General features: G+C 36.5%; 1 protein-coding gene across 7 annotated transcripts in view; it reads left to right on the top strand.

Moving 5' to 3' along the window:
• GAB1 (GRB2 associated binding protein 1) overlaps positions 1-18,431 on the top strand; it is a 93,753-nt gene extending 75,322 nt beyond the window's left edge. For 4 of the 7 annotated variants that reach the window (XM_072336330.1, XM_072336328.1, XM_072336325.1 and 1 more), the window contains exons 7-10: positions 12,729-12,822; positions 13,150-13,273; positions 16,095-16,217; positions 16,460-18,431. In XM_072336330.1, the coding sequence (XP_072192431.1) occupies positions 12,729-12,822; positions 13,150-13,273; positions 16,095-16,217; positions 16,460-16,618 (500 nt within the window). In that variant the 3' untranslated portion in view covers positions 16,619-18,431. Of the gene's footprint in view, positions 1-10,560; positions 10,651-12,728; positions 12,823-13,149; positions 13,274-16,094; positions 16,218-16,459 lie in introns of all 7 variants that reach the window. The other 3 variants (XM_072336326.1, XM_072336331.1, XM_072336332.1) reach the window with 2 other exon arrangements.
• Positions 18,432-19,000: the final 569 nt, after the last annotated feature.

Here is a 19,000-nt window from a genome sequence, read left to right as displayed (position 1 = left end):
CAGCATGGCTAATTTTGAGTCTCTTTTCTTGAAATGGAGTGTTTCACCTTCTGAAAGTGTTTTGTGAGGATTATGCTTTACTCTTGCTCTCAAATGCATTACAGCTGAGAATCCCTAACAACAGGCAACAGTTTTTTAGGTTAGGAAACTAACGCATCTCCTAATGAGTGTAGAGGTGCCCAGAGTAGCTCCCATTGACTGACTATAATGGCTGGAAGTGGGGGGGAACAAACAAATGCTGTATAAAGATCTTGAGCTACCAAAAATGCAGTTGTATTACTGTTAAGTTTTCCAGTGTTGTGAAGAGCAGATATGATGACACCCTAGGGTGGTAATGTTGTTCCCATTTCAGTATGCAAATAAATTCCTGGAATATTTTTGGGAAAATAAAACTTCCATTCTTTTTGAATTAATATAGAATAAAACTTCTGATTTAGTGGACAATTACCTATCAAAGCAAGTATGTGCTTTACATCTTATTGCGTTGTTTTTTTCAGCTTTCAAGTTCTTTTAGCAAATTTTATTATCAGTTTGTTCCTGCATTATATAAATGTTCTGCAACAGTGTTCTGCTACAAGTCAGTACACAGAAAATAGTGAGTGGATCAGTATGTTCCATAATGGCTAGGTAGGTGTAGGAATGGGCAAGTGGTACATAAAATAGTTGAGTTCTGAATATTATTCCTTTTAATATATATATATATATTTGTGATTAGTTCAGTGTTTTCTGTTGTAGAAAATCTCTAAAAATGGCATTATTGCCATTACTGAGATCAGGTGTATTGGTTTTAAAGTTTCTGGGTGTATGAGAGCCATATCGTATTCTGTTGGAAGAATCAGTTGTGTCTTTTTATCAGTTGCAGATACTGCTGCAAAACTACTACTCTGAGCTGCTGGCTAACAGTTATTTTTGTAGGTATGTTTGCTATTGAGAAGTACAGCTATCACCGTTATCTTAAGCACTAGAACTGGTTAAGTGATGATTCTGTGTGGATCAGGGAAGTTTGTCATTTGTAATTGTGACTCTGAATGTAGCACAGAAAAAGCACAGAGAAACTCCCACATAAAGAAGGAATGCACTTTTTTTTGTTGTCAGATAGATGTGCTTATGTGTCTTCTCTATTTTTTGTTCATTTTAAGACCTTGGAAATTTACAGGCAGTGTAATTTGGCAATAATAGCAAATGGATGCAAGAATGCTAAAGTCTCTTCTGTCATACATAACCTGCTCTCCCCATCAGTGTTTGTTTTGTGAACCTGAGACAAAATAAATGCTTGATTACCTCAGGTTCTGCAGTCTTTGGAGAATAACATAACTGGGCAGAAAAGATCTATCCATCTGCCAGCAGATGATATAATTATATGTCAGCAGCACTGACTATAACGTGCGTGACTTCACTGCTCTGATGTAAGCGCTTGAAGTTCTGGGTAACTTATCAGATTGTTAAAACACTCCCCTATCCCAGTTGTGATTGAGGAGTGAATTATGAATATCAGTAGTATTGATAACTAAATGTAGGTAATATGTATGTGTAAAAGTCACTGAATTATGTGCGTGTCCTGTGTGCGGAGACTTGCTCACCCCTGCTTTGCCAGATGTTCTACAGTAGGAATAAACTGGGCAAGAAGCCATGGTGACATGTGAGATACCCTGTATCATTTTGATCTGGTTTCCAGAAGAGCTTTGTTTTTTGAGCTTGGGGTAAAAAAAATAAGTAAATAACAAAAACAAAACACAGGAATTTGAGATTGCATTTTCACGTAGTTTCACTTCTCTGGATTTCCACCACTTCTATATGTATGTAGGGGGAGTTTCCAGTACTTTTCTGCAAGTCTTAAAAGTAATTTCAAAACATTATGTTGGCTTCCTGCCCCCATAGCTTCAGTCAAAGCACTTTACTCTTTCTTTAGAGAAATACACCAAGAGGTAAGTGATTATATTACTTGGGACTAAATGGAGAGTATTTGGCCAGATGTTTTTCTGCAGACACCTGTAACCGAATGACAAAAACTATATTAAAAAAAAAAAAAGTGGGTTTTCTTGGATTGCTGTTTATTTAATTATAATTTATTTCTTATAAAGTCTGCATTGTATTTCTGCTTTTTGGCTCTTTGGCTTGCCATGGTTGCATGCAATCCAGATGCTAAGTTCGAAGCACTGCTGCTAGCAAAAGGCTTTGCCTGGAGGACATGTTACATCCATCCCTGCAGTTAAATCATTTTCCCTGAATAGTTAAAAGTTTGCGATGGGTTCTGTGACGGAGTGTTTCTGAGGAAATTTTTTTGTTTTTGTCACACATTCACGCTCCTTCTTCAAAGTGCCATGTGTCTAAGAAGGGCTAGCAGAGTAGGTAGTACATAAATGCAGTGAGGTGAAGACTTCCTGGAAAGCTAAGGCTGCAAAGAACATACAGGTTCTCTTCTGTTCCACTATGTGCTTTCCTAGGGCTCTTCAAAATGTCTGATACAAGGCAGTGCCTCCTGCCATTGCTGCTCCACAGGGAACAAGTCTAGATAGTAAAAGATACTGAATAGGCAGGTCTCAAGTGGCTGTGCTGGCAGCCCATGAGAAAGTTTTAAGGTCTGACAGATCTGAGAGTTAAGACAATCTTCTTTGATACAAATGTGATGTTAAGTCCTAGATCAAGGAAAACACATGTTTGAAAATTAAAGGGGTAGAGGATGGCTCAGTAGTACTTTGTAGGTCAGGACAAGGCTAAGCAGCATGTGAGTGAGATGGGGTGTCCATGGCCATGCATGGTAACAATAATTTCAGGGGTAAAAGATCGTGTTTGTTCTCCTAAAGCAAAATGTTAGGATCAAACAACTAGGTAACATCTTTATGTTTTGAAAAATATTTCTTTAGTAAAACTGTGGAGGAATCCTTCAGGATATGTAATGTCTAGTGTATGTGGTGCATCTCTTCATCTGTAAAGTTCAGAGTTCTTAAGGTTGTGTGTGTTTTCAGTCTTGACTGACAAAATGTAGTTTTTCAATGTCTGTATTAAACAAGTTGATGGAATTAATGGTGGTGGAACTTAGTTCCTTAAAGTCTTGATCTGGTGCTTTGTTTACTGTAACTTGGCAGCTTCCATTTTCTAAAGGACGTCTTTGTGCCAAAGTGATTTTTTTATTATATTTTTTTGAAGTTCTAGAAAGGAAAATATGAACTGTGAGCATATGGCTGAATTTAACAAGCTACAATCACTATGGAATGAAAATCAGAAGTTAAATTTCATGTACATTGAGTGCGATGCCGTTATTTTTGTGATGCTATTGATCCAGCATTCTTATAAAAACACGTTATGGGAGAGTTCAGATTAATGCAGATGTGATTTCAGGGTCATGGTTAGTTGTGATGGAATAACGTATTCAGGATCGCTAAACTGATTGATGACAGACAGTTGAGAACTTAAAAATCCCCGTTCCTTGGATTTTCAATGGCAGTTATATTTGTCTGAATGTTACGGGAGTTTAATTACATTCAAGATTATTTTTAACAAGACTTTCAGTCCTAGTCTTGGGTTGAATTTCACAGCATATTTTGCTGATGGCAAGAATAGCAGATAGGCAGTATAGTGACTTTTTACCTTTTTTTTTTTCTTCCCCCCTCTCAAAGAGTGTGTCTCTCAACAGAATAAATCATCAGAATTTTGTGTAGAGATGCTTTCTGCAACTTCAGTCCATTCAGCTATCTTGAAAATAAACTGCTGCTTGGTATTGGTAATTTTAAGCTGAGAAAGAAGTAAACTAAGATGTAGAGAGAGCGAGTGATGCATGCATTTCTCTGTGCAAATGAAGTACCTGATTGCACCTTGTGATTGTTTTAAAAATGTTGCTTCTGCCCGGAGTGGTTGTGGAGGCTCTTTGTCCGGAGATGCTCAAAACCTGCCTGGATGCTTTCCTTTACAACTTCCTTTAGCAAGAAGTTAGACTAGGTGATCTTCAGGGTCCTGTCCTGGCCAACCCCTACGCTTCTGAGATTTTTCTCTGGTTATTTTTCATACAAATTCTTATCATTTATGATGTTACATGATGGAATTTATGGTTAAACCACACAAATATATTTTTCATAAGAACATGACTTTATCTTTTCCTCTTCCTTGACTATTTGTGAGCATCTCTCAACCAGATTAACCCTCATAGAAAACGTGGTTTTTTTTTCCCCAAAAAAACCCTTATGTTTAGAATTGCAAGTCCACTTTGAAGATGGAATTGTGCACAGAATTTCCACGTGTGTCAGAAAGCATCTGCTATGTTTGCTGTGTTCTGGCCACCATAGGACCTGCTATGATGCTTCTGGTTGACAATCATAATTACCCATTGTTGTAGTTCAGTATAGTTCTTTCAAAATCCCAAGTTAAATCCTTATTTCTTAAGGAAATTAAGAACTTCATTTAGTCATGAAGTTTAGTTATAAATAGCCAAGCGAACAGTGGCCTTGTTCAGTATATGTGTATGGGTGTCTGAATTGCATGATGTGAACATATTGCTATTCCTGATATAGCAGAAGCACCATACCAACAACCCAAAATAAAATCGCAGAAACGGTTAAAGCATTTGTGACAACAGGGGCTAAGATTTATCTAAAATTTAATGGAAATATTAGGGGAAAAAGAAGACAGAGCCAGAAGTCAGCAGTGCTGCAGTGTTCTATACTATCGTGATTGTTGTATTTTCTTATAAGATCACTCAGTCTGTAGGGCAGGTAGTCACGGAAGAACTGTGAATGACAGTTTTAATCAGCAACAAGAACTAATCTGAACATCTGATAAACTAATTTTCATGATCACTTTTCAGAGCAGTTCTCCTCATTTCAAGAAATTTAAGCATTTAATTTCTCTTGAAATGCACTTGCCATTCATTCTATTTAAGAATTTAAAAGGTAAGGTTTTGGAGGATGTTTTGGTGCTTCCTCAGAGTTCCTAAAGCAGGATAAATACAAGTTTACTGATTTTTATTTCATTTCCCCTGCCCCCAGGCTCCAGAGCCTTCAGGTTAGCTTGATGTTATGCTTTTACAGTGGCAGTACTAAATTACTTTTACAAGGCAAGTTTTTGGTTACATGCCTAAAATGAAATCTATGTAGTGCCTTGCTATGGTCCACCAGTCCCTCAGCTTGCAACTATGATCAGTCTTGCAAAGCCTTGAAACAAATAATTCCAAGTTAAAAAAAAAAATAAAAAAAAATGTTGAATGAATACTTTGTAGTTGAAGATGAAGCTGATTTACTAAAATGTGATGGTTTTAAAGATTTAAACAGTAGCTTTCTAAAGACAAACTACAGGCATTACTCTGTTATTTGTTGTAGAGGTGCTGATGTAGAATTTCATAGACCCTGGGGAAAGCAGGAACAGAACATTGGTGATAACCTGATTTTTTTTTCTTCCCTTTGTACATTATTTTGTCTTATTCCTTGTGTTTTATGCAAGCATAGGTTATTTGATATGCATCTTGTCATGCTATTCCAGTTTCTCAGTTTTCATTAAAAAGAAAAAATGAATGCAATCTCAAGTAGTATCTCTTGGACTTCATGAATAAGCCACTAGTTGATAAAAACATCAGAACGTTGTACTTTGGTCTTAAAGCACTACGTTTGGTATTGAAGGCTTTTAGTTTGTCATGCAGTAGGGGATTGTTAAATATAAACATAGAGAATTACTTGTAAATTAGAGCAGTTGAATGGCATTTGGATGATTAATAGCTTTGGTATTCTCAAAGTAGTTTTTATGATATTTGCCAAACATTTTATGAATACCAGCAAACCTTAGTTGTCAGATGCTGTTTGACTTCATAATCCCTTTTTGTTTGTTTATTTTTTACAATTCATTCTTAATTTTGGGAGTATTCAAAGTACGAGTGCTCTGAGATTATCTGTTTGGAGAAGACAAACTGTCCATGAAAACTGGAGAGTGTCTCTTCAGATGACTGACTTGTAAATTCATAGTGTTGAAAGCATGAGCTGATTTCACTTTATTTTTACTGCTACAAGAAGACTGATTGTCATCATCTATGTGGTACCACTGAGCAGATCTGAGACCCATATTGTTATCCCTATTTATTATTGGGTGCTAGTATAGGAATGGATATGAATGTTATGCAACTACATACATGTTTCTAATTAGAAGTACCTTGACAGGAAGCAGTCTTTCTAAAAACAAATTTAAAAAAAAAAAAAAAAAAAAAGCCAATTCAGGATATTTGTAGAGCTCTGTGTTGAAGACCACGTGCTCAGGAATCTGAGTTCACTCGGGTGAGGAAGGGGACGCGAAGGAAAGGGGGAGGTTATTCTGCAGAACTGAAAGTCAAATAATAAGCCCTGTGGAACTAAGACTGAGCTTCAGTTTTGACTTATTTTATATTTTTTTAAGGAAGAAACCACAATGATTTAGAGTACTGGTATTCTTGGACCTCTGCAAATTTCAGCTTCTTCTGAGTACATAAAGAAAGATGCGTATTTTTTTAATGGGAACTGAAAGCTGTTATTAGTTATTCTAAAAGTGCTTTTATGGATGCAGGACACTAATGTGGCTGTTTTTCCCTCTTGCTCCCCCCCTTCTAGTCCAAGTAAAGCACTGCTTTAGCATTCCTACGTCTGATCTCCTTGTCTCATGAGGATTAGAATCCTGTTGGCCAGGAAACAACATTAACAGATCACACATTTCTGAAATTTTATGTCACGTTAGTAAATTTACTTTTAAAATTTAAGCCCTAAATAGCTGGTGCTTAAGGAGGCTTTTGGCCTCTTTTATGAGGATATTTGCAATTTCCTGAAAAACCATTGCCAGCAAGCAACTAGTCAAAAAGTGAGTGTTTTTAACAGAAGTCTTGTTAGTAGTGGTGCTTCAAGGTTATAGCCTGAAAGCAAAATGTGACTGATGCAGGTCTGTGCTGTAGTGGTACACCTTCCCACTGCCTGCCCCCAACATCATATGTCATGTGTGTTATGGAAAACACAAAGAGAATGCATCAGCCAATTAATAATTTTTTTTTTTTTTTTTTTTTTTTTTTTTTTTTTTAATTTAAACCATTATGGAAACAAAGTCAAACAAGTGAAATGGATTCTTCTCCTGATGAAATCCTAGACAAAGGCAGCATTGACACATACTGAAATGCCAGGAGCAGAATTTGTGCTGTCTGAGAGCACTCTAATGCTGGATTCATAATCGCCTGTTCTACTGGGCAGCTTTTGCAAGCAGCTTCTTTATGTTTCATCTTAGAGTGCCCTTGCACAGTGTTGTATCACCATTTAGAAACTGAGGGTTTTTTTTCTAGCTGTAGTATTTTGCATTTCACAAGTGCTGATTTCACTGAACAACAAAAAGATCTTAGTTTTCACTTCTTGTTTGATTGGTTTCACTAGCCATACTGTATTTATTTTGTTACTTTTTTTTCTTCCAGTGGCCTTTTTAGTTGTGTCTTTCCCTTTTTAGTTATAAAAAATAAGTAAATGAACTGCATGTGAACTCAGGCTTACCTTTACCAGAATACTTTTGTAAATTAGATGTTGTCACATGTTGAATGCCAGAATATTAGCTGAGGTCAGCTTGGGTCTGTGGGCAGGTGCTCTCCACTGAGACCTTGTGTATTTTCTCCTATAGAAAGATGACCAGAAGAGTGGCACTGTGATGCTTTTTTGGTGATTATTTCTGAGAATAAATGGTGGAAAATAGTCTGTTGTACGGGTACACTGCATTTTCTGAGTACTCTATTCAGCTCTGTACTCTGAGGGCTTTCCTAGAAGCTCTGAGGAGCAAAGCAGCGAGGTTACTCTGGCTCAACACTGGGGCTTTCAGTTGTGAGACTTGAGCTTTTTAAGTTCTGTAAACTTATATTTTTGTTCAAAGATGCAACTAAGATAGTGGAGAAACTGCTTATTTTTTTGGACAAAGAATGGCAGTTTTAAAGCTTCTGACACGTTTATTTAAAATGTGTTTTTTGGGGGAGTGAAGAGTATTATCAAAGGTTTTCTGTGTTGTTATTTTTAATGAACAAAAACAGGGTAGAAGAATTCTGCGGTACAGACCAAAACAAGCAGTTTCATGATTATGATTTCTCCACAGCTCCTTTTCCTTTGCTTGGTGTCAGGTCGTTCTGTTTCAGTATGCGCTCCTCAGAAGAGATTGGGCTTTTTGGTCTTGTAGAAGGGGGGAAGGGGAGGGAAATGCACAAATATTTTAATTCCCTGTGGCAAACTGAGGTCATGCCGTTATCCCAATAACAGCAAACTGATTTGCCACCGAATTTATTTTAGATTGAACAGTTTTTCAGCAGGAAGAGGTAAAAACTCCACAAGTTTATTTTATGCAGGAATATCTTGTAAGTTCTTGTCTGATGTGTAAGAGAAACATGACAGGGACCTGTACTTACTTATGTAGCATTTCAGTAAGTCTCAGAACAGTTTCTGACAGCGCAGTTAAGTATGAAGTAGGCAATTACATAGCATCTGTATTTTATAAATGGGGGTGATCATGTAGTTCAGGGAGGTTGGCTGCACCAGACCACATTGAACCATTAATAAAAGTAAAAATGTGTCACAAGCCCAGATTCCTATGGTTGTGCTTACCTCTCAGTAGAGTTGGTTTCAGTCACCTCAGCCTACGTTTGACTGCAAGAGGAGAGATGTTATAAAGTACACACTGGATAAATTATTCCATTATCTTGCATCCTCTCCTTGATTTTTTCACTTTACTCCTGATCTATGCTCACATGTTAGTACATTATTGGCATTTTAAATAGAATTGTATCAGCCTGAATTTCTTCTAAATCAGATTATGAAACTGGAATGGAGAGTTAATGTGATTAGGTGATGATATTCAGCATCAAATAGTTGTTAGTAGAAGATATTTAAATTTTAACTTCTAAATCTGTTCAATTGAGTTGGAGTCTTTTTCTATAGGCAAGCATTTATCATAGTTGTAGGTCAAGTACTCAAGAGCATCAAATCAGCTCAGAATAAACTTGGCCAACATGTTGGGTCATGGTTTTGATTTAGCTGTAGCCAACAGCACACTTGATGGAGTTACTTTGAGTACCACTTGTAATCCAGGTCTTTGGTCAGCATTTGCTCAGGCACTCTGACTTTTTGTCAGCACTTCCAGTCACTTAAGGCAGCATCTGTTCTTGAAATGAAAAAATAATTGTGAGAAAGTCTGTTCTTGTCTTATTTTTAATAAAGTTGCTATGCAACAATATTAGTAAATAAATCCATTGTTTTACCTGCATGGTCTCTCAGAAGCAGTGTGTAAATGTTCAGGTATAGTACAAAACCTTTCTGTTTACATTTCTTATTATTTGATTATTCCCAATGCTTAGTGATAACAGTAATAGGGCTCTTCACATGCAAAACCCTTCAGGTTGAGATTTGCAAAGTTCTGGTGTTCTTGCCAAATTTACTTTTTTACAAAGCATTCTTTCTCACTGCTGGTAGTGCAAGCCCACATTTGACTCTGTGCCAGTCCTTTCCCATATTTTTTGCTCTAGGGCAACTTTTGAATATAAACAGTCTTAAACTTACTTGATTTATTGTAAAGATTTACCTTTCTCATATGGCTTCTCAGTGTACCACCTGAAGATGCTTTCCTTTCCTAGTATTAAGCATTTTGTTGTGTAGTCTTGCTTGAAAGGTTGGAGTTGCATCATGTATTATTGATCATATTTAAAATACACAGCATGACCAGAACTGCTTGCAGGGTTTTAAATTGGCAAACAACTTCCTTGTTGAAGGGGAGGAGTATATTACTGTCCATGAGGAAGCTATCCCATCTAAAATATTTTCTTATTTTGTACTCTGCTTTGTTACTATATGGCATTGTGTTGATAGCACAGCACATTAGAGAATGGTGAGTGCATCTACTGCACTTGCAGATGGCCATGAACAATTTTATATATATATATATATATATATATATATATATATATATATATATATATAAAACATCACTTTCTGATAACCATTTGTGGTTAATGTGAGGTTGTGCAGTGGTGGGGAAGCAGAGTGCAGACTGGGAGCTTGAAGAGAAGGTCCCCCAGTTTCTGCAGTCAGGAAGGTGATTTTGTTGCAGGGTGATACGGAGCTCTGGGGACTTCTCAGGTGAAGGGAGTGTGTGGTGAATAGGATGCTTCCCAATACTGTAGTTATTTCACTGGAAAGGATTTAATTTATTTGAAAGTAACATAACTCACATCTGAAAGGTAACTATTCTCCTGTCATGCTAGATAATTCCCTAAATACATTTCTGGTGTTTTTTATGTATAACACAGCTTGAAAGCAACTGATGATCAGTCGTGACATTTGTTGATACACCTTTTGGCTTTTTTGTACAGCTTTTATGCTTGCCTGTAGCAGATTACTTGCATGCGGTATTTTATTTGTTTCAAGTTTGGTGCTTAAGGCTTTAGCGTGAAACCTAGCTATGGACTGTAAAACTCTTCCTTTGGGAGCTTGCTTATGCTTGTGGTGGTAACCTTTCTGCAGGGGATTGTGCTGTTTGTTGACAAAATTCCGTTTTCCAATTTTAAAAAGAATATGTTATTAAGAGAGTCTTCTTTTTACCAATTAGGTCAAAGTCCTAAAATTTTAAGACCTAAAGCACATGGTTTAGAGCGAACTGATTCACAAACCATAGGTGACTTTACTACAAGAAGAAAGGGTATGTACTTTAGTACTGTATGTATATGGAGCTTTATAAAAATAAAACAAAAATTAAAGGAACTGCTATTTTATAACTCTCCTATAGTCTTTTTGTTCTATTATAGTCTAAGATCATGGATGCATATACCTTGGTGAGCAAAAGGCGTCCTGTATGGGAAAGTAAAAACTTTCTGTTGTAAAGAGAGCATGAATGCATTATTTTGGCGTTAACATGGATACTAGATTAGTTTCAGTTATTCATGTTCTGGGTCTATTTTTTTTTTATTTCTTTAGAAACATGTATTACTCGCCTGGAAGTTGCTTGAAATATCTTTCATTAGGAAATGATTGTGAATTCACAGTTTACTTGGGTCTCCTGCTGTTGGATGAGGATTGAAACAAGGCAAAACTGTTCCTGTAACCATATATTAATGCAGTGGTTTATATATGAAACTATATGAATATTGCAATTAGTATTATTTAGGCTGTTGAGGTAGCTCTTCATATGGTCACATGTAGTAAAGTAAATTATAGATAATGTTAAAAATCTCACAGAAGTTTTTCTGAACTGTACCTTTGGTTATTGAAGCTCATTGCAACTGGATGAAACGTTCCTTCTATTCTCAGAGAGCTTTGGACAAGGTCCTTACTCTTTCTGCTGGAGTGTGGTACCTTGCCCACTGATTATACATGCCATTTAGCTTCCGGCCTCCACAGAGGGCTGTGGTCAAAACTGATAATTATTGTCACTCAGTCTTCAGTATCATCTCACCTATGTAAAGTTCAGTTCTGCCACCCTGTCTCCTGTGATACCTGGAACCTTGACAAGGGTATGTTGTTGGTCCTCTTCAGAGGCTCTGGTGACAGCTTTAAATAAGCAAGCGAATTGAAGTGGCAGAATTATTGGATCAGGTTTGATGTGCTTTGAGAAATAATGATTTTCTAAATAAAGGGGAATGCTAAAGGCTGATACTTAACCAGAAAATGTGGATCACGCATCCTTATGCTTGATATGTAAGATAGCTGACTCTGCAGTGAACTCTTCAGAGAGCATAACGAAAGTGTCATGAGTGCAGTGCAGTTTGTTCCTTGTAAGACGACCACACTGATTAAGCAAGTGATTTCTATCAGTTCCTCATGTGGTCTCTTAAGACGGCTTTTACTCTGCGTGCCTGACATTTGGTCTTGGTAAATTGGTTCACATGCCGCAAACAGATAATTTGAGGGGTGGGCAAGTGGGGCTGGATGTTACTGAAACAGAGTTGCATTTCATTTTCATAAAACAGTTTTAGGAAGATTGAAGTTCAGATTCAAACTATGACAGTAGTTTGACTGTCTAATTTTATTCTCTGTGAAGTCTCACGGCCTTTAATATACGTATTACTGTTTAGGAAGGATGAATCATAGATATTGTAGGGAGGGATGATATTTCTCACTAATAATCAGCTTGTGGTTCTGTTCTGAAAATGGAAATTAAAAATGGCAACTTTTCTGGCATGATAGCTGTCACTGGTGGCACCAGCCTGCTACCCTTCAGTTGATGAGCTCTGAAGCAAGCCAAACACCTTTTGGCATTGCAACTAATTATTGGCTCATCTCTCCATTTTGCAAACTTAATCATAGTTGAAGATTTTGTTCATACTTTGCCCCTCACTGCACGGATTTCCTTATGGATTAGGTTTCACAGCTCAGAGTTTGCATAATAATAATTGTCCACAAGCCAATAAAAGCATACAGAGTTGGCTGCGCTTGCATTGTAGGCTGAAACTGTCAGTCAACTCTATTTGTGCTTGTCAGTTCAGCAAGTCGTGCCACAGAACTTGATGCCATTTTCAGTCTCTTTTCAAAATAGAATTGCTACATACCTGTATATCTTGCAAAATTCTTAAATTGTGTCTTTTTTAAATAGAGTTGCTTTTTGTAACTGGAAAGCATAAAATGTAAGTTAATATATCATAGCTTTATGAGAATGGAAGTGTCTCTTCTTAACTAGTGTTTATCGTTCAATAAACAGTATTTCTTTTTGACATTAAAAATTGGAAAGGCTATTAAATTTAAGCTTGCTTAAGAATGTTCTATGCTTGTGTTCTTATATAGCAAAACCAGCTCCACTAGAAATAAAACCTCTGCCTGAATGGGAGGAATTACAAGCCCCAGTTAGATCTCCTATCACCAGAAGCTTTGCGCGAGAGTAAGTATCCTAGCTTTTCTTCATTTGGATTGTTTTTGTTGACTGTAGCATTAATAATGCATATATACATCTCTGTTGTATTTTCAGCCTGTGTAATATAGATTCCTTTGCAACTGTGTGTATGCGTATGCATGCATTAAGACAAAAGTATGTCAATATTAATTCTTATTTTTTAATAATGTATGTAAAGGACTGTGTAACCAAACAGTGAGACACTCTAGTAGTCTTGAATGAAGATTTCAGCTCTAACATGCTTATTTTTATTGTTTACCAGGAGGTTTAAGATATTCAAGATGTATTGTTTGTAAAATAATTCCTGGTAATTAGCTCCTCCAGGTTTCCCATGTCTCCCAGACCGGATTCAGTTCATAGCACAACTTCCAGCAGTGACTCGCACGACAGTGAAGAGAATTATGTATCCATGAATCCAAATCAGTCCACTGAAGACCCAGTATGTAAAATCTACATCTTAACTACTCTCTTCCTGTGCAGTCCTTACTTTTAAATCATGCAAACGCAAATCCTTCCCCTCAACATCACCTTCATTTGTACGTCTAGATCAAAATTTAAAAAAAGAAAAAAAAAACACCTCTACTGCAATTGTAATTTTGATAAGATTTCACTGAAGAAGATATGAACATAATCATATATAGAGACTGTGGTTAGCATACGTTTAGACTCTGCAAAATAGATCAGCAGATGACTTTATTTTTCTCTTCTGTAGAAACTGTCTTGTCTTCAGTAGATAGTTCTAGAGCATGTGACAGTTCAATATCAGGACATCAAGGGAAATGAGCTATCATAGGTCCTCTGAGACAGGCTTAAAACCTTTATTAAAAAGGCATTTGAGAAATGTGGAGGGTCCGGGGCAGTGGGAGGGGAAGTTTGATACGTTGCTTATTTTTCCTCTTTTGGAGAGAACTTTTTGGATGGAGATGTCTCAAATATTTAGCATTCATTGAAGAGCTAGGTAAAAAAAGTTACTGATACGCTGTGGTTTTTTTCTTCTAGTTTTCTTCAGGAGTGAGTACAAGAAAAAAAATAAAAAATTTTAAAGTGAAAGGTTAGCAGTAAACCTAGGCCTAAAATGAAACCTAATCCATAATACCCTTGAAGCTCCGGGGGAAAACCTGCACCACTACCTCAGTTTTTGTGTCAGAGTAGTTTCAGTGTAATTATCATCTTTCTGCTGCTTTGATTTCTTATTAGAGAATATGTTTTTCATCTTTAAAGCTGTATCAAGCTATGGTTTCCAAACCTTCTTTGAGGCAGAATCTGCTTACCTTTTTTGTTTTTGTTCTTTTTGTTACTCTGCTGCCTTCTATGGCATGTGCTATCCCATTTCACTTAATGCTTGTCTCTTTGCAGTGCTGCTTGCTACCCTATTCCCTGCTGTCCCAGATACCCTCCCTGGTCTCCTCCAGTCTCCTTCCCCTTGTGCTCTGTAGCTGCCTATGAATACCACCTTTTATGACCCCCAGAGTGAGCCCCTCCTGCTGATTGCTCTTTGGCACTTGCAACTCAGTGCAAGCCCATGAGCCTGCAGGAAGGCCTGGCTCGTGCTTAGATCAATGTCTGTCAGACCTGACAGCAGCACAGGCGGGCTTCCTAGGTGAAGTGCACTTCAGCTGTGGGGAGCCAGTGATGTAAAAACTTAGCTCCTCACAGAGTACTGTGCAAGAGGCACTGGTAAGTAATCAGTAATGTCCCCTTATACAGATGCAAGAAATGTCCTGTTTTGCAAAGGTTTGGAATCGCCTCTACCCACAGTAAGATTGCAGCGGTGCAATTAGAAGTGGGAATTTCTGCTGATTCTTACAATGAGTGCTAAGGTAGTGTTTTTAGTGTTGCAGCTAAGGCAACCTATCATCAGTATCCTTCTGTTTGCTTGCACCATTCATTTTCCAGGGTTGTTCTACAGATTTCCTTTCATTCTCATTTAAGTGTATTTTAAGTTTGGTTTCGTATACCTCTGTTCTACCTGTTTAGTTTGCTTAAGATAAAAAGATGCTTGATGACTAAAACCTTTTTTTATTATTATTTGTTCTGAAAACCTTAACACAGATGCTGCTTTTTATGTTAAATACGCAGAAATATATTTAAACAATTTGGGCGACAAGAACTTTGCCTGTTGTTTGTCGTTGTTACCACTTAATACGTTGGATGATACAGACATAATGTATAACAGCATGAATTTTAAAGGCCCAGCCTGTTAAGCTCTAACCAATAAAATATTTTATTTCCTAGAGAATCTGAATGTTTCCAGGTATCCCAAGGCCTTTTTTAAAAATATGCATAGACTTTTCAGAATTATTTTTTATTTTGCTCCAGCTGCATCTCAGTGGGAACTCCATACTTTTAAAATCCTTTTCTGTCATCAGCTTTGAATCATTTTATTTGGACACGTTGCACTCCTGTTTTATTTAATACAATCAGCGATGTTCTGCTCTCTCTTTCAAGTTGCTGTCAGCCTTACCCTTCTGTCTTTCCTTTTGCCTTCCTCTTCATTTTTTGCTGACTGCTGCCCTCTGTCTTCCTTTTTTTTCTTTATCTTTTAGAGAAGAGTCCTTCTATTGTACTGTTCCTATAACACCTGTTAAGAGGGAGGGATCAGGCTGGGAGAGGACAGAGGAGGTGAGGTTGTAAAAGTCTGGGCTAATTGAAATGTAGGTATATGCAATACAACTTCAGCTTAGGCAGTCCTGCACAAATTATCCAAAGTGATAATCTTTCAGTTTTGTTAACTTAAATAATGCGTTTTGGTTTTAAGCTTAATTATGATAGCTTCAAGTGAAACTGAAAAGTCTTGTTTGAAACTTTGCTACCATTTAAAGGCTGAAAGCTTCTAAGATATATATTAGCAATTTAAAGTTTTTTTGTTTTTTTTTAATTATTATTTTTATTTTAATTAAGAAATGTTAAACTTGAGATGTGAAACAAAACAACTCCCTTATTACCTCATGATATGAAAGGGGTATTAGGTGGAAGGTACAGATTGATTTGATGACAATCTTAATTTTGGGGGGTGGTTTTTGGTTTTCTTCCGTCCATTCCCTTTGGCTTTTGATTTTGTCCCAGGCTCAACATTGTTCTGTTTCTGTTTAATTTAACTATATCTATATAACATCAACAAAACTTGCATGGTTTAACTGGTTGTAAAAACTCAGTTCTTTTAACCTTCAATGTTTTGACAGGTTATAATAAGCATATTTGATAATTTGGATTATTAGCATGTACGTTTGCAGCTGAAGTTCTTGATGTTGCAATTCCAGAATCTGTTCGGTAGCAGCAGTCTTGATGGAGGAAGCAGCCCCATGGTAAAACCTAAAGGAGATAAGCAAGTGGAATATTTAGATCTGGACCTAGATTCGGGAAAATCTACTCCACCTCGTAAGGTGAGCAAGTCCTGACTTTTTGAATGACTGGCATTAACAGCTTGGAATTTCTTTGCAAGTAGCTGCTGGGAAAGAGCAAGATCACCCCATTTAGTTTGCCCAAAGGTCAATCAGAGGGGCTCTTTCAGACTCTTCAGATAAACTTGTGCTTGTTTTGAATCTGTTCAGTATATGTACGCAATTTTCTAGTAAATAAATTATTATTTTAACTTGCTTGTTCATTCTCTCTTGTATTTATCCAGAAAAAGAGCAGTGGTTCAGGCAGCAGTGTGGCAGATGAAAGAGTTGATTATGTTGTAGTTGACCAGCAGAAAACACTTGCACTGAAGAGCACACGAGAGGCATGGACTGATGGGCGGCAGTCTACAGAATCAGAAACACCCACAAAAAGTGTGAAGTGAAAACTCTGCTTATTCTTCAAAGAACAGAAAGGAATGAATTTTGAAGATTTGGAGAACCATAATGGCACTGTTGCTTGACTGTATGGTATTCACCAGTGCGTGAATAGGTTTTTGACTGAATAGGATGGAAGCCAAAGGACACTTCATAAGCATCAAAGGAGTTTAAGATCATAAATTGGCTATGTGGTCTCTGGAAAATTTGCAACCTGTAAATAATGTGTAAAATAGTACCACTTTGCTTTCAGAAAACCTTTCGTTCTGTAGTTAACACATTTGTAGTGTATTACTATGTTTATGCACTTTTTCAGTTACAATGTTGGTTCAGGTATTCCCAGTTAGTGTACCTTAATGCCTAATTCATTTGGAGAGTTTTTTTTTCCTTACACTACTATTCCTTACAATTCTAGGTTAATTAAGCTACATGTAGATATGGAAATTAATATTTGAACTTCATTTTAACAACTTAAAATTGATTTTTTGCAGAAATACTTTCGCAATTGAATAATCTACTTGAAATGTCAAGAGGTAACCGTTAGTTACGTACTTGTTTATATTTAATACATGCAAAAGATTATTTGGAAATCTACAGGTTACCTTCCTAACAAAAATTGCTGTGATTTAATAATAATGAACTATACTGGGTTTAGACCTGCAATACTGGCTAATATGTTAGTTGTTAGTGGTGGAACTTCTATTGTATTTTATTAATGACAGTGTTCTGTGTTTGATAGGTGAAGATTCTGCAGGGTGGGATCTCACACTTTTTAAGACTGAGTAATTAAATATCACGTAAGCCTGCAAACCACTGATGGCATGCAGTAATATTGTGATCTCACACTTATTAACAAAAAATAACCTTTATATTATTTACAGAAGGTAGAGTATATAAATCAGGTACGTACCAAGCACTACTGTGCTAATACACTGATCAGGTTTAGACAACGAGCTTTAGTTTTGTACTGTTTAGAAGTTCTAATGTCAGTTTTCAGTTCAAGATGAATGAGACAGTTTGACGTTCACTGTTTATAGTACTAGCAAAATACTGTGATTTTGAATTAGACATTAATTCAAATGGAAATACTATGTTTTGACACCGTAGTGCCCTTCTTACGATCTTTATTTTACTTTAATCTCCTGCTTGGCCTTATATTTAAATCCCTATGCAAATGATATTTTATATCTCTGTTTTAAAGATTAGATAATGTACTTAAATGATCCCCTTGTAAACCACTCGTTCCTCTTTTCCTGGTACAGGATTTTAAGCTCTGTATACTGTGATCCCTTATTTTACTACGACAGTTCCAAATAATAATCTGCCTTGATTTAGAAACCATTTTTTTTATATATGGAAGAAAATAGATACATGAACAGGATAGATCTAGATAGAAAACTTACTAACGCTTTTTTTTTCCCTACACAACTGCCCTTAAGTAAGCTATTGGTTTTGTTTTCCCACCCCATTGTTTTATTTTGTCCGTGTCACTTAAATTTTGAGTATACAGCTGTTTTGTTTTCTGGCATGTTGGCCTCAGTACTGTGCCTAATCTACCATTTGTTGGTTCTCTCCCCTCACAACCACAATCTACCATATGTAAATTATGTTATTTTTAACGAAGGTTCTTTTAAAATTAGTAATATTTTGATGCTTTTAATGTTCATTAAAAAAACAAAACAACAACAACAAAAAAAAACTAAACAATGGATTTTGAGGTGAATTTTAAATAAATCAAGTTGTTGAGTTTCGATGTGTAAGCTCTGTCCTGTTAAACAGCAAGTGGCATTAATGCCTTTGTAAAAGTGCCTAGATGATTCCAACTCTATGGCTCTGTGTGTATATTTATTTATTATTTAAAAGCTCTTTGGGCTGTTATGGTGAAGCACTGACTGACACTTATATTGAGGTATCAGTAGTATTTTTTCAGGTGTCTTGAACATCTCCGATAGTGAAGTGTAAATGTCTGAGTAAAAGTTCCCTAGACTGGCATCTCTTACTGAACAATTGATGCAAGGCAGTTTTGTTCTGTTTTATGACATCAGTACTTGTTTCACCGGTTCTGCCTATTCTTTCTTCGTTTAAAATTTGACAGCATTCAGAGTGTCAATTATTATGAACGATAGTCAACTATTTTTATACTATTTTCCTTCTTTTTGTTAAGGAAAATAATAGTTTCCAGCCTGTAATGTAATACTACGTAAACAACAGACTAAAATTTATCTATGATTTCATTTAAATTTCTAAGCTGTTTTCTCCCCTTGATTCCAGTATAGGAAACACTACTTTCATTTTGTCCAAAGGTTATTTGGTGACAGAGACATGCTAACTCTTGATGACGTACCACATTTGCACCGTGAAGGCTAGAATGGGACTTTGTGCTGCGGTTT

The sequence above is a fragment of the Excalfactoria chinensis genome, chromosome 4, assembly GCF_039878825.1.
Source record: "Excalfactoria chinensis isolate bCotChi1 chromosome 4, bCotChi1.hap2, whole genome shotgun sequence".
Lineage (NCBI taxonomy): Eukaryota > Metazoa > Chordata > Aves > Galliformes > Phasianidae > Excalfactoria > Excalfactoria chinensis.
The sequence above is the reverse complement of the archived record's forward strand: the minus strand, read 5'-3'. Positions and strand labels throughout refer to the sequence as shown.